Source organism: Trachypithecus francoisi, unplaced genomic scaffold (genome assembly GCF_009764315.1).
Source record: "Trachypithecus francoisi isolate TF-2019V2 unplaced genomic scaffold, Tfra_2.0 Lachesis_group6, whole genome shotgun sequence".
In the NCBI taxonomy this organism is placed as follows: domain Eukaryota; kingdom Metazoa; phylum Chordata; class Mammalia; order Primates; family Cercopithecidae; genus Trachypithecus; species Trachypithecus francoisi.
The window spans coordinates 120037370-120051159 of NW_022681471.1; the positions used below are offsets into that span (position 1 = coordinate 120037370).

At 41.6% G+C, this 13790-nt stretch overlaps 1 protein-coding gene across 1 annotated transcript in view; it reads left to right on the forward strand.

Moving 5' to 3' along the window:
• ASB11 (ankyrin repeat and SOCS box containing 11) overlaps positions 1-13421 on the forward strand; it is a 31412-nt gene extending 17991 nt beyond the window's left edge. Inside the window, 6 exon segments of the mRNA XM_033201599.1 lie at positions 378-485; positions 4467-4617; positions 8131-8265; positions 9710-9829; positions 9832-9900; positions 11772-13421. Of these exon segments, the coding sequence (XP_033057490.1) occupies positions 378-485; positions 4467-4617; positions 8131-8265; positions 9710-9829; positions 9832-9900; positions 11772-11896 (708 nt within the window). The 3' untranslated portion in view covers positions 11897-13421.
• The last annotated feature ends 369 nt before the right edge of the window (positions 13422-13790 follow it).

Below are 13790 nucleotides of genomic sequence, written 5' to 3' on the forward strand. Positions count from 1 at the left end.
AAGACCCAGGTCCTAGTACATTACCTGCTCCAGAATGTGGAATTAACATTTTTTTGGATAAATAAATGTGAGACTCTCATGCTGTGTTTAGGCTCCCTTGATTATAACTTCTACTTCTCTCTCTATGGTGCTAACATTACACCCACAGACTCTGAAAATGTCAGAAACATGTGAAACAACATTGCTTTCATTGCTATGACTAATGCAGCATTTCACTCTCTTTCGCTGGGCTTGGTGGCTTGCACTTGAAATCCCAGCTACTCAGGATGCTGAGGCAGGAAGATCAGTTGAGGCCAGGAGTTTGAGACCAGCCTGGGCAACATAGTGAGACCCCAGTCTCTAAAAAACAAATAAACTCTCTTCTTTCTAAATTATAGGGTGTCAATGTGAACCTCGTGACAATTAACCGGGTGTCTTCTCTCCACGAGGCATGCCTTGGAGGTCACGTGGCCTGTGCCAAAGCCTTATTGGAAAATGGTGCACACGTGAGTACTGCCCCTGCCCACTTGGGTCTGTCTGGCCAGATGCATCTATTAATGTTTAAATATAGTTTACCTTCCAGATGGCTTACCCACTGTGGGTATGGGCTGGGCTGGTTCTATCCATGTCCTTATTCCATCATTTAGGCTACTCCTCTCTCTTCAGCTTACACCCCTGTGTGTAAATATTCAGACATGGCAACTCACAGGAACCTTTTAAAACTGTGTTGCTGACCTTAAGAAATCTTTACTGTACCACGTTTTCTTTTCTTTTCTTTTTTGTTTTTTTTTTGAGACGGAGTCTCGCTCTGTTGCCCAGGCTGGAGTGTAGTGGCCTGATCTCGGCTCACTGCAAGCTCCGACTCCCGGGTTCACGCCATTCTCCTGCCTCAGCCTCCCGATTAGCTGGGACTACAGGCGCCCACCACCACGGCCGGCTTTTTTTTTTTTTTTTTTGTATTTTTTAGTAGAGATGGGATTTCACTGTGTTAGCCAGGATGGTCTGGATCTCCTGACCTCGTGATCCGCCCGCCTCGGCCTCCCAGAGTGCTGGGAATACAGGCGTGAGCCACCGCGCCCGGCCACCCTGTTTTCTTTATGCATTCATCTGTTGATGGACACTTCAGTTGCTTCCCGGTCTTTGTAATTGTGAACAGTGCTGCAGCAGACACGGGAGTGCGGATATCTCTTTGATGTACTGTTTTCCTTTCTTTTGGGTATATACCCAGCAGTAAGATTGCTGGATCATATGGCAGCTCTATTTTTAGTTTTCTGAGGAACCTCCAAACTGTTCCCCATAATGGTTGTACTAATTTATAATCCCGCTAACACTGTATGAGGCTTAATAACAAGATTTTAAAGAACAATAGAAAACACTCTTAATTCAACATCTTCCATGAACAACTATTTTTATTGAGCAAAATTATCAAAATAAATGACCTTTTAATAAACAATACATTGGGGGAAATCTACAGAATTGGACTTTATCTTATTTTAAATTTATCTCCGAGCTTTTTTCAAAGGGTGACTGAGGTGCATTATATAATATAGATACCAGAATAGAATCATAAAATCACAACTTCTAAAAATCTTCTGTATTTAGTTGCTGGATGCTCCTTGTTTCTAATTTTGTTGTTTAACTCAGTCCTTGCAATATTTATTTTATGAACTGCAATGTTTTAAAGTGCTTAATGACAATTTAAAAAATTTTATATGGAAATTGGGTTTCTACATGGAGAACTGAATATAAAAGTCTTCCTTGTGAAACTACTTTTCCTGATGCCATTGTGGTCGTGCATTTTCTTTTTTCATTTTTTTTCCCTCTTCTTTATTTTTTTTAGACAGAGTCTCACTAACACTGTTGCCCAGGCTGGAGTGCAGTGGCACAATCTCAGCTCACTGCAACCTCTGCTTCCCAGATTCAAACGATTCTCCTGCCTCAGCCTCCTGAGTAACTGGGATTACAGGTGCCCGCCACCACACCCAGCTAATTTTTGTATTTTTTAGTACAGATGGGGTTTTGCCATGCTGGCCAGGCTGGTTTCAGACTCCTGACCTCAGGTGATCCGCCCACTTTGGCCTCCCAAAGTGCTGGGATTACAGGCGTGAGCCACCGTGCCCTGCCAAGTGGTCGTGCATTTTCATTAGATAGTGCTTCTCTAAGTCACCGCTTAGTCAGCTCATGGGTAATGATGAAGGAAGGCTGTGTGAGAGCCATTTCCTTTCAAGCTAGATGACTGGAGTCACAGGCAGACTGCTGACAATATCAGGTCAGAGAGGAGGTTTTGTTGGGCACAAAGAGAAGAATAAGACATGTTTCTTTGTCTTTGTCAAGTTTATAAAGAAACAGCCAATAAATACTGTATCACACCATTTAACATTTAAATCAGAATGAGAAATGAAATAAGAGAAAGTTGGCCTTCAGTAGAAAGTCCCCCACAATTGGCAGTCCCATGAATACCTCAGACTCAGTGTAACTGTGCTTATCATGTTCTTCCCTCTGGGACCTGCTCCTCATCTTGGGTTCCTACTTTCAGAGGCCTGGTGAAACATCCTCTTGGTTTCCCAAGCTGCAAACCTGAGAGTCATCTTATTTCTTTCATCTCCCTATCTAATTAATGAAAAACTCCTGCTAATTTTCCTTTCTAAGTTTTTCCCAAGTCTATCCTCTCCTTTGTCCTACTCCCATAGTCATCTAAATTCTTTATTATATTTTCAAAATGATTTATTTTTTGCCAGGCGCGGTGGCTCACGCCTGTAATCCCAGCACTTTGGGAGGCCGAGGCAGGTGGATCACGAGATCAAGAGATCAAGACCATCCTGGCCAACATGGTGAAACCCCGTCTCTACTAAAAATACAAAAATTAGCTGGGCGTGGTGGCGGGCACCTGTAATCCCAGTTACTCAGGAGGCTAAGCAGCAGAATCTCTTGAACCCAGGAGGCGGAGGTTGCAGTGAGCTGAGATCATACCACTCTACTCCAGCCTAGCGACAGAGCAAGACTCCGTCTGAAAAATACAAAAAGCAATAAAAACTTCTTTTTGTATTTGTCTTGCCTAATAGAATTCAGCCTACTCAAGGAGAGGCAATTGTTCAGCCTACTCAAGGAGAGGCAATTGTCTTACCATTGTTTCCAAAACATTAGCACCTAGTAGATGCTCAATAAATGTTTGCTGACGTGAACTAAGAGAGAAATTTATAGGAAATCACATAAGAAGACAACTTCCTAGACTGGGGATGAGGATGATACTTAGAAAAACACAAATCAAACTAGTCCTACCAAATACTTTTTAGTAAAAATATAGAAACCCCTAGCAATATGAATTGACACACATTTTCCCCTGACCTTGCCTGTCTCTGCCATCTTAGCATCTTATCTTTAACTTTCCAATTTAATGGGGGTTAGGCTGGGTGTGGTGGCTCACACCTGTAATCCCTGCCCTTTGGCAGGCTGAGGCAAGAGGATCATTTGAACCCAGGAGTTTGAGACCAGCCTGGGCAACATAGCTAGACCCTGTCTACAAATAATTCTTCTAAATTTGTGGGTCATGGTGGTGCATGCCTGTAGTCCCAGCTGCTCAGGAGGCTGAGGCAGGAGGATTGCTTGAGCCTAGGAATTCAAGGCTGCAGTGAGCTATGATCACGACACTGCACTCCAGCCTGGATAACAGAGCAAGACCCTGTTTCACGGGTTATATTGCAACTCTGGAAACAAGTCTTTTTTTGTGTCCAAAGCAAGGACATTTAGAATCCTGATTATCACAAGCATGTATCCTTAGTTGTTGAAGCAAAACTGTTTCACATCAAAAACTTCACTGTCCTACATTTCAATGGCATCAGAGCTCCCTACCACTCCTGCAGTTCCCGATGTTCTTTCCAATCTATTGTTGATACACAAAGATGTTTCCCAGCCCTGCTGGTTCTCATGTGCTTCCCACATCCCTACAAGGTACCAAAGATGGTTGCAGACACCATGTTGATGGCTGTTTTCTATGTCCCTTTGGCTTGGTCATGCTATCTCTAGACGTAACAGCTGGCATGCGTAATTTGCTTGGATTATAGTAGACCAGAGAGGGAGTTGTGGCAAGAAAGACAGTAGATCTGTGGAGAATTGCCAAGGATTTTGTAAGCATGGATTTTGGGACCACAGCTAGCTGATTTCTCCAGTGCTTTTGGTTCCTGCCATGTTTGTTCATGATTCAGAGGGGAGTCATATTAATGGAAAATGGAAAATGGAAATAATTGTTGTTGCAAATGCTTATTGAGTGCTTACTGGGCGACACATAATGTTTTAAGTGTTTAACATATAGTAACTCACTCAATCCACCCAATAACTTCATGAGGTTTCATAATACTGTAAAGATGTGGAGTTCCCTCACTTATTCACCAGCGCGGGGAATTCCTCTAGGCAAATACATAGGAAGACATACTTGGAGATGGTGAGAATGAAATAACCAATCATCTGGCTCTCTCTTTGCCCGTCATTAGGTCAATGGAGTGACAGTTCACGGAGCCACGCCCCTCTTCAATGCTTGCTGCAGCGGCAGTGCTGCATGTGTCAATGTGCTGCTGGAGTTCGGAGCCAAGGCCCAGTTTGAGGTGCACCTGGCCTCGCCCATCCATGAGGCAGTGAAGAGAGGTAAATGAGCCACCACAATGCATGTGAAACATTGATGGGCTCACTCCAATCTGTATGAATCAGTGGTCTAGTGTTAGTCATTCAAGGGTGACCCTGATCTTCCTCACCATTAGAATATGTGTGGCCTAGAAATCCCACAGCAGTAACTTCAATTTGTCTAAATCTTCAGGAAATACCAGTGTGGCACAAAGAGCTCTACTTATAACTTCAGAATGCTTTCCTGACTCAGATTTTCCATTTCCTGGGGATGGTCTATTGGCAGGCCTTTCCAGAGCCTCTTTGCTGGTGCTTTGGTGGCAGCTGGTACAGCCAAGGCAGTAGTTGTGACTTACTTGAATTGTACTATGCTTATGTCTCTGTCCTTGGTAGGCAAGAATAGCTTATCCTCTGAAGCTCATAAAATACCAACCACTAACCTAAAGTAAACTCTGAAAGTGTCTGAAACCCAAGGCTGATACTATCTCTAATGGAATAGTAAATGTAACTGTTCATAATAAGTTACACGATCTAGATGGACTGATGACTTCAAAGTCATAGTTATCGGAAAGAAAAGGCTGCAACTTTCCAGAGTATAGCACTGGAAATCTTGAAGCTGACTCCAGACTCCTGTGTTGTCAGTTAATTTCAAAGTGAAGGAAAAGAGTAAATTCAAGGAATTTAAAAACTATATGCACAGACTAGACATGAAGGAGAAGATATCACTGAAAGGAGAAGGCCATTTGTCAAAGGTCACACACCCAAAGAGTGACATTTTGATGATAGCCAGTGAGGGAGTTGTTCTCTTATACTGAGATCAGAAATACAATGGTGAAGTTACAACACTCGAGAATAGTGATCTTTGCTGGTGTAATTGGGGATGAAATACTTTATTTCAAAAGGCAAAAGTGAAAGATCTGTTCCAGGTTATTAAACATGTCACTTGCCATTTTTTTTTTCCAGTGGATTACCTTAAATGATGCACAAGACCCAAATCTAAATTTATCTATGTATTTTATATTCTAAATGTATTTAATACACATTTATTAAATAATAGCTGATGTTAGTCATTTCCCAAACATCATGTAAGTCCTTTAAGTTGTAGAGTAATGAACTACTTTGGAAATGATATAAATGTCTTTCTTTTTTTTTTCTTTTTTTTTGACAGAGTCTCACGCTATTGCCCAGGCTGGAGTGCAGTGGTATGATTTCTGCTCACTGCAACCTCCGCCTCTCGGGTTCAAGCGATTCTCCTGCCTCAACCTCCCAAGTACTGGGATTGCAGGTGCCCGCCACCACAATTGGCTAATTTTTCTATTTTCAGTAGAGACGGGGGTTTCACCATGTTGGTCAGTCTGGTCTCGAACTCCTGACCTCAGGTGATCCACCTACCTAGGCCTCCCAAAGTGCTGAGATTACAGGCGTGAGCCACCGTGCTCGGCCATATAAGTCTTTTTTTTTTTTTTTTTTTTTGAGACAGAGTCTTGCTCTGTCTCACAGGCTGGAGTGCAATGGCACAATCTTGGCTTACTGCAACCTCCACCTCCAGGGTTCAAGCGATTCTCCTGCCTCAACCTCCCAAGTAGCTGGGATTACAGGTGCCTGCCACAGTGCCCAGCTAATTTTTGTATTTTTGAGTAGAGACAGGGTTTCATCATGTTGGCCAGGCTGGTGTCAAATTCCTGACCTCAGGTGATCCACCCGTCTCAGCCTTCCAAAGTGTTGGTATTACAAAAAGTCTTTATCAAAAATTTAATATTGATTTGATATAAATGTTTGAAGTAAAAATTAATGTTATTTGTATTTCCATACAAATGTTTAAAAATTGATAAGTATTGGGAATGGTTTGAATTAATTAGGTATGTCTGCAGTGCTTGGCTGATCGTATTTGGAGCTTTTGGTATCTGTGTGCCTATAAAACATATATATGCTCATAATAAACACATACTTTGTGTGTTTCTGTATATTTTTCTGTATTGTAAAAGCGTGTTAAGGATAAATATCCACAGAATGGAAGCATGATTAGCAAATTCATTATTTTATACACTTTGTATTAGTGCTAGCCATTTAACTTTTCTGTATTCATTTTCAAAACTTTCTGAGAATATTTAAATTTAACTCAAACTAGGCTGTTTCTTGTTCTTCAAAAAAAAAGACAAGAATTATTCAAAAATATGTGTTAAATACCCTGTATTTTCCAAGTAGTTTTAGGGACTTACTAGATATTATTTCTGGATTCTTATAGCTCTAAACCTCTATGAGCAAGCTGAGTCATAGTTTGAATCAATACCTTGACATATTGATGCTGTAATCCAGGTATAATATTTAATTATGTGAACAAATAGTTTGATTTGACAGTCCTGATTTGTACATTTTAATGCATATTTATACTTAATTTAGAATTTGTGATAAATCAGGTAGGTCTAAAATGAAGCTTACTTTTATGTTATCTACAAAGAATAGGTTGGCTAAATTAATTAGTAATGACATTATTTTTTAGGGAGACATTTAAATCTTCAAAGAGAACTAACTCTTTGCAAGCTCCCATCAATACCTCAGGAGCACTCTCTCCTGAACAAAGCATTCACAGGTTGCAAATTAATCATGTCTATCTATTTATTGGGCAAACTCTCAAAAGAGAATGCTTGCTTACATAGTTGTTGTTAGCCACTGAATTTGAAAGTGTATTTAAATATATTCTACACGTAAGACTTCTTTATTCTTTCTCATAGGTATTTTCCAGACTAACCAAAATAAGGTTGCAGGCCATATATCCAATCTCACATCATGGATAAGAAGAAAATGAGAGATTTGTAATGGAGAGGGGACAGGGTTCTCTTGGGTTTGAGCACTAGCTTTTCAGAGTAATAATAGGCCTAGTCGTTTGTCCCTCTGGGTCTTGTCACTTCCATTTGTAAAATGGTGGCATCATTCTGGAGAGTGATTTCAACTGTGCTACTTGGAGCCCTTAGTTTAGTTAAAGTTAAATCGGGTTGCAAAGAGAAGCTGCAGTGGGGAAGCATGGCCATGCTCCTCTTTTTATTGGTATTATTTTGGGGGTTTCTACCTAAGATTTCCAAAAACAACAAAAAAATTTTTTTTCTACTGCAAAAAGAGATCTAGGTTACTTATTTTTTTTATTTATGTATTTTGAGACAGAGTCTCGCTCTGTCAGGCAAGCTGGAGTGCAGCGGTGCGATCTCAGCTCTCTGTAACCGCCACCTCCTGGGTTCAAGCGATTCTCCTGCCTCAGCTTCCCGAGTAGCTGGGATTATGGGCGTGTGCTACCATGACCGGCTAATTTTTGTGTTTTTAGTAGAGATAGGGTTTCCCCATGTTGGCCAGGCTGGTCTCGAACTCCTGACCTCAGGTGATCTACCCACCTCAGCCTACCAAAGTGCTGGGATTTTAGGCGTGAGCCACTGCACCTGGCCAACCTAGGTTATTTCTAAAGCCCATTTCAGTTAAGCAATCCTATAATTCTGTGAATATTTAATATGTCCCTTACTTGAGTGAGGGTATCTTGTGTTCCACCAGGTCACAGAGAGTGCATGGAGATCCTGCTGGCAAATAATGTTAACATTGACCATGAGGTGCCTCAGCTTGGAACTCCCCTGTATGTGGCGTGCACCTACCAGAGGGTAGACTGTGTGAAGAAACTTCTAGAATTAGGTAATTTCCAAAATTATTTTCATGAAGAAACCTGTTAACTTTGTTGGTTTTCTGTAGCTTCAAAGATGAAGTTCTTGTCATGGTTCAAAAATATTCGGTTAGCATTTTATGTTTGAATGCTAAAAACAAAACTTCTCTAGAGAAACGACTGTATTTCTCAGTCCTGCTTTCTTTGATGTTAAATCCATTTACCTGGTATTGTTCTCCCTGGTTGTCACAAGATGGCTGCCAGCAATACCTGGGCTTACAGCCCTCCTTATCCATACACAGCAAGAAAGAGCATTGGCTCTTTTTGAGTCACATGCCCATCTTTGAACCCCTCATGGGGGCCAAGGAAATACAATACATTGATTGGTTTAGGCCTAGATTTCAACCTACTCTGCATTTATTAGGCTTCACTGGAAACACAAGAACTGAAACTCACAAGAGGGTGGTTTCCCTTCGGGAAATCTAGGTATGCTTGCCAGGAAGATGCTGGACGGTAAAAACAACAGACATTTGCTACAGGCTAGTTTATATCTATCCTGCTACAGTATCTAGTCATTTTAAAAGCAATTCTAAAAGCCATATACAGAAACCAAGAGTCTGTGGAAAAATGAACTATCTTTTTCTTTGTTTTTTCTGTTTTTGAGATGAAGTTTCGCTCTTATTGCCCAGGTTGGAGTGCAATGGCGCAACCTCAGCTCACTGCAACCTCCACCTCCAGGGGTCAAGTGATTCTCCTGCCCCAGCCTCCTGAGTAGCTGGGATTACAGGCGCACACCACCACGCCTGGCTAATTTATTGTATTTTTAGTAGAGACAGGGTTTTACCATGTTGGCTAGGCTGGTCTTGAACTCCTGACCACAGGTGATCCACCCACCTCAGCTTCCCAAAGTGCTGGGATTACAGGTGTGAGCCACTGTGCTCGGCCAGAAAAATGAAATATCTTCAAACTATTATTTGACTAAAGATTCAACAAACTTAGCCCCTGACATAAAGGTGGAGATTGTAGTAAAAACCTTTATTGTGAATTTTTACCTTGAGGAAGTTTTTGTCTTTTTTACTTCCCATCATTTACTATTCTCTATAGTAAGTTCAGAAATCATTTTTTGAGCCCCAAATAATATAAATACTAAATAAACTTAGCTTTATCTTTTGCCCCCAAACATAATAACTATGTAACAAGAGCCTCAAATACTTTATTTTGTATGCCACACAGTTTGTATGGGAAAGCAAATATTTAAAATGACTAAAAATATCTAAATTCACTTTTCTCACCAAATAATTTCAAGTAGTCTTAGTAGGCATTGCTGAGGTTCTAGGCTTAAATCATATGTTTTCAAAGATTTGTCAAATATGTCATGGTACTTAAAATGTCTTTATATGCAATTACTATAATTTGAAGCTCATTGTGCTTTACATTACCATTTAGTGTTGAATTGTGGCCATCTGTTTTGTTAAGGAGCCAGTGTCGACCATGGCCAGTGGCTGGACACCCCACTCCATGCTGCAGCAAGGCAGTCCAACGTGGAGGTCATCCACCTGCTAACCGACTACGGAGCTAACCTGAAGCGTAGAAATGCTCAGGCAAAAGTGCGCTTGATCTGGCGGCTCCAAAAAGCAGCGTGGAGCAGGCGCTCTTGCTCCGTGAAGGTAACCAAGGGCTGGGTATCCATTCCTCTTCCATAAGCACATTCTCTCCCCTTCCTGTCTCATCTGTAGCATTTTTTTTTCCTTTTTCTTTTCTTTTATTCTTTTTCCTTTTTTTTTCTTTCTTTTTTTTCTTTTTCCTTTCTCTTCCCTTTTTCTTTTTAATTGAAGGTGGCATTGTGGGAGGCGACAAGCCCTGCTGTCACTGACCTGTCTTCTGGGATTTTATATGCTGTGTATATTCACTAAAAACCAAGGGGCATTTACATATAACCAGAGTGTTGCTTTGTATTTTCCATAACAAGAAAATAACCAGAAAACCGGCCGGGTGTGGTGGCTCATGCCTGTAATCCCAGAACTTTGGGAGGCCAAGGCGGGTGGATCACAAGGTCAGGAGTTGGAGACCAGCCTGGCCAACATGGTGAAATCCTGTCTCTACTAAAAATACAAAAATTAGCCGGGTGTGGTCGCTGGTGTCTGTAGTTCCAGCTATTCAGGAGGCTGAGGCAGGAGAATTGCTTGAACCTGGGAGGCGGAGGTTGAAATGAGCCGAGATCTCACCACTGCATTCCAGCCTGGGCGACAGAGCGAGACTCCGTCTCAAAAAAAGAAAACCAGAAAACCTTGTTTTTACCCCAAAAATCTTGAATTTCCATTTCTGTCCTGGCATAAGCATATGATTGAGCAAACCAAAACTCTTTGTAATGTTGGGAGACAATCTAATGGCAAATTCAAAAGACTTGAGTCAGAGTCAGTAGGGGAGGACACAGAGTATTTCAGAAACCCGACTAAATGATGAGGTTGCGTGCCTGTTCCCCAGATCAGGGAGCAGGTGGGTCTGCATACTTCATTGCTTCATTCCCATTTCCACCACGGGCATTAAGAGCAACTATAATGCCAGAAGAGATAAGGCGAGCATCTGAAATTCAGAAGAGAACTTCTTACATCTATACAGTAAGAAAATATTTTGAGCCTATATTGATTATTTGTGTGCTTGGAGAATATTAAAGACAATTATAATTATTCAGCTTTATGTGTGCCAGGCACTGGGCTAAATTTGAAACATAGATCAATCTCACTGAATTTTTAAAACTTTAGAGCAGTGGGAACTTTATACGGTAGCAGCTGGTTGCTATGCCAGGTACAAATGGGAAAAGAAAAGCATAGACAAGGTCACACAGCTAGCGACATAATAGAATTAGGTAAGATTCTGAGCCATCTGACCCCAGAATGTGCACTCTTTTTTTTTTTGACATGGAGTCTCACTCTGTCTCTAGGTTGGAATGCAGTGGCGCCATCTCGGCTCACTGCAAGCTCCGCCTCCCGGGTTCAGGCCATTCTCCTGCCTCAGCCTCCCAAGTAGCTGGGACTACAGGCGCCCGCCACCATGCACGGCTAATTTTTTGTATTTTTTTTAGTAGAGACGGGGTTTCACCGTGTTAGCCAGGATGGTCTCGATCTCCTGACCACGTGATTCGCCCGCCTCGGCCTCCCAAAGTGCTGGGATTACAGGCGTGAGCCACCGCGCCCGGCCCAGTGTATTACTTTCATTGGCACATTCAATACATTAATGAGATGCATTCCCTTTAGACCCCACACTGCATTCCTAACTTGCCTCTGGTTAGCCTCATTCTTCAACATTGGTAATCCAAGTACCCTTGGAAGATCATCTTAAAGAAATGCATCCCTTCCGGAGGGGCAAATCGGGATCCGCTGTCTGTATTTAATGTCTGCTACATCATTCTATAGTTCCTATACCGATCCAGCTTCTCTTCTGCTTTTAGAAAGCTTCCCCTCTTCCAGTTCTCTGATTTCCCCCTTCCACACCATCTCCCACCACTGTGAAGTTAACACCATTTTCATTTCTCTCTCAGGCCCACCTGCTCTTTCCCAGCTCTGCCGCCTGTGTGTCCGGAAGTGTCTCGGTCGAGCATGTCATCAAGCCATCCACAAGCTACGTCTGCCGGAGCCACTTGAACGATTCCTCCTATACCAATAGTCCTAAGTGTCCCTGGGAAGATACTTGGAATGACACAGATTGTTGTCTGCTGTACCTAGAGTACCTAGTGTAGAAGCTCAACAGCTAGACTCTTAGTATCTTCAGATGAGCTCAGTTGAAGTAAATCCCCCATGAGCTAGAACACTTGAGGAGTGGAAACTCCTGGTTAGTGTCATGTTCTTATTAACCAGGGGCAACTAGAAACCGTTTAGCTTTTAGCTCTTGTTGTTAAGAAACTTAAAAAAACTGTGAAGTAGAGTGAAAACAATAGGCTATTTTTTGATGATTCAGGATCTTCTTGTACCTAAAAGTCAACATTCTGAATATTGTATAGACACATATAAATCAGGTGGATAAGATGATAACAAGTGTTAGGTATTCCAAGATATGTTCTTGATTCAGTTCTTCCCTTCAGCCCTTCCCCACTTTTTCTTTCCTTGAATTAATCTGCTATATTTTGATTTTTTTGTGTGTATATATATATATATATATATACACACACATGCACACATATATTTAATGTTTTCAAAGTCCTTAATATATGTATAAAGCTTATATATATGTTTTCAAAATTCTTTATATATGAAGTTATATATATTTATGTAGACTTTATATATATACATATACAAAGTTAAGGACTTCAAAAACATTGTGTAGTTAACTGAGGCTTCCAATGATCGAGGTCCTGGTTGATAAGAGAGACTCTGGAAGAGATCAGTGCACCCAGAGTTTGGCATCTTATTGCTTCTGATATGAAATGCTGTTATTTGAAGTAAGCAGTTCTAGGATTGAGAACACTGGGTGTCCCCAACAACCTGAACCGACAGTCATTGTCTGAGGCATGTTGCAACCCAAGCACTGCCTTATTTTCAAAGTCAAGATCCTCAGGGTTTTTGAAATAATTACATATTGATGCCAGCCACCAAAGTGGGCTCAATGCTGGGTCAATATTTTTTTCTGTGGATAGGGGCCAAAATAAGCACAAAGGTATATAAAAAGAGGCTTCTCCTTTTCTGTCTTCTCCTTCTTCTCATTTCTCTCTCCTTCTGCCACCCCTCCTCTTCCTCTCTTCTTTCTCCTTTTTGTGAATTTAGAACATGGGAACTGGATAGACTTTTAATTGTTATAAGTATTACTGTCATGGTTCAGTGTTTGGTTCTAAAATGAAAATTTCCTCTCAGATCATCCTAAGACTCATTTCACACATGTATTTTTTCCCTAATTTTTCTAGACCTTTGGCTCTCAACTGGAGACAATTTTGCCCCACTACCACGGAGACATTTGTCAACGTCTGCAGGCATGTTCAGTTGCAACAACTGGGGGAGAATTGCTACTGTCATCTAGAGGGTGGAGACCAGGGATGCAGCTAATCACGCACAGTGCACAGGAGCCCGCAACAAATAATTATCAAGTCTGGCCGGGCACAGTGGCTCACGCCTGTAATCCTAGCAATTTGGGAGGCCGAGGCAGGCAGATCACAAGGTCAGGAGTTTGAGACCAGCCTGGCCAATATGGTGAAACCTCATCTCTACTAAAAATACAAAAGTTAGCCAGGCGTGGTGGCAGGCGCCTATAGTCCCAGCTACTCAAGAGGCTGAGGCAGGAGAATTGCTTGAACCTAGGAGGCAGAGGTTGCAGTGAGCCGAGATTGCGCCACTGCACTCCAGCCTGCGTGACAGAGCGAGACTGCGTCTCAAAAAAAGAAAAAAAAAATTATCAGGTCCAAAATGTCAATAGTGCTGAGAGTGAGAAACCTTTCTCTCAGTCTGTGCTATTCAATACAGTAGCTACTAGCTACATATAGCTAATGAGCACAGGAATTGTGGCTAGGCTGAATTAACATGTGTTGTAAGTATAAAATACATATTACATTTTAGTGATTGAGTAAAAAAAA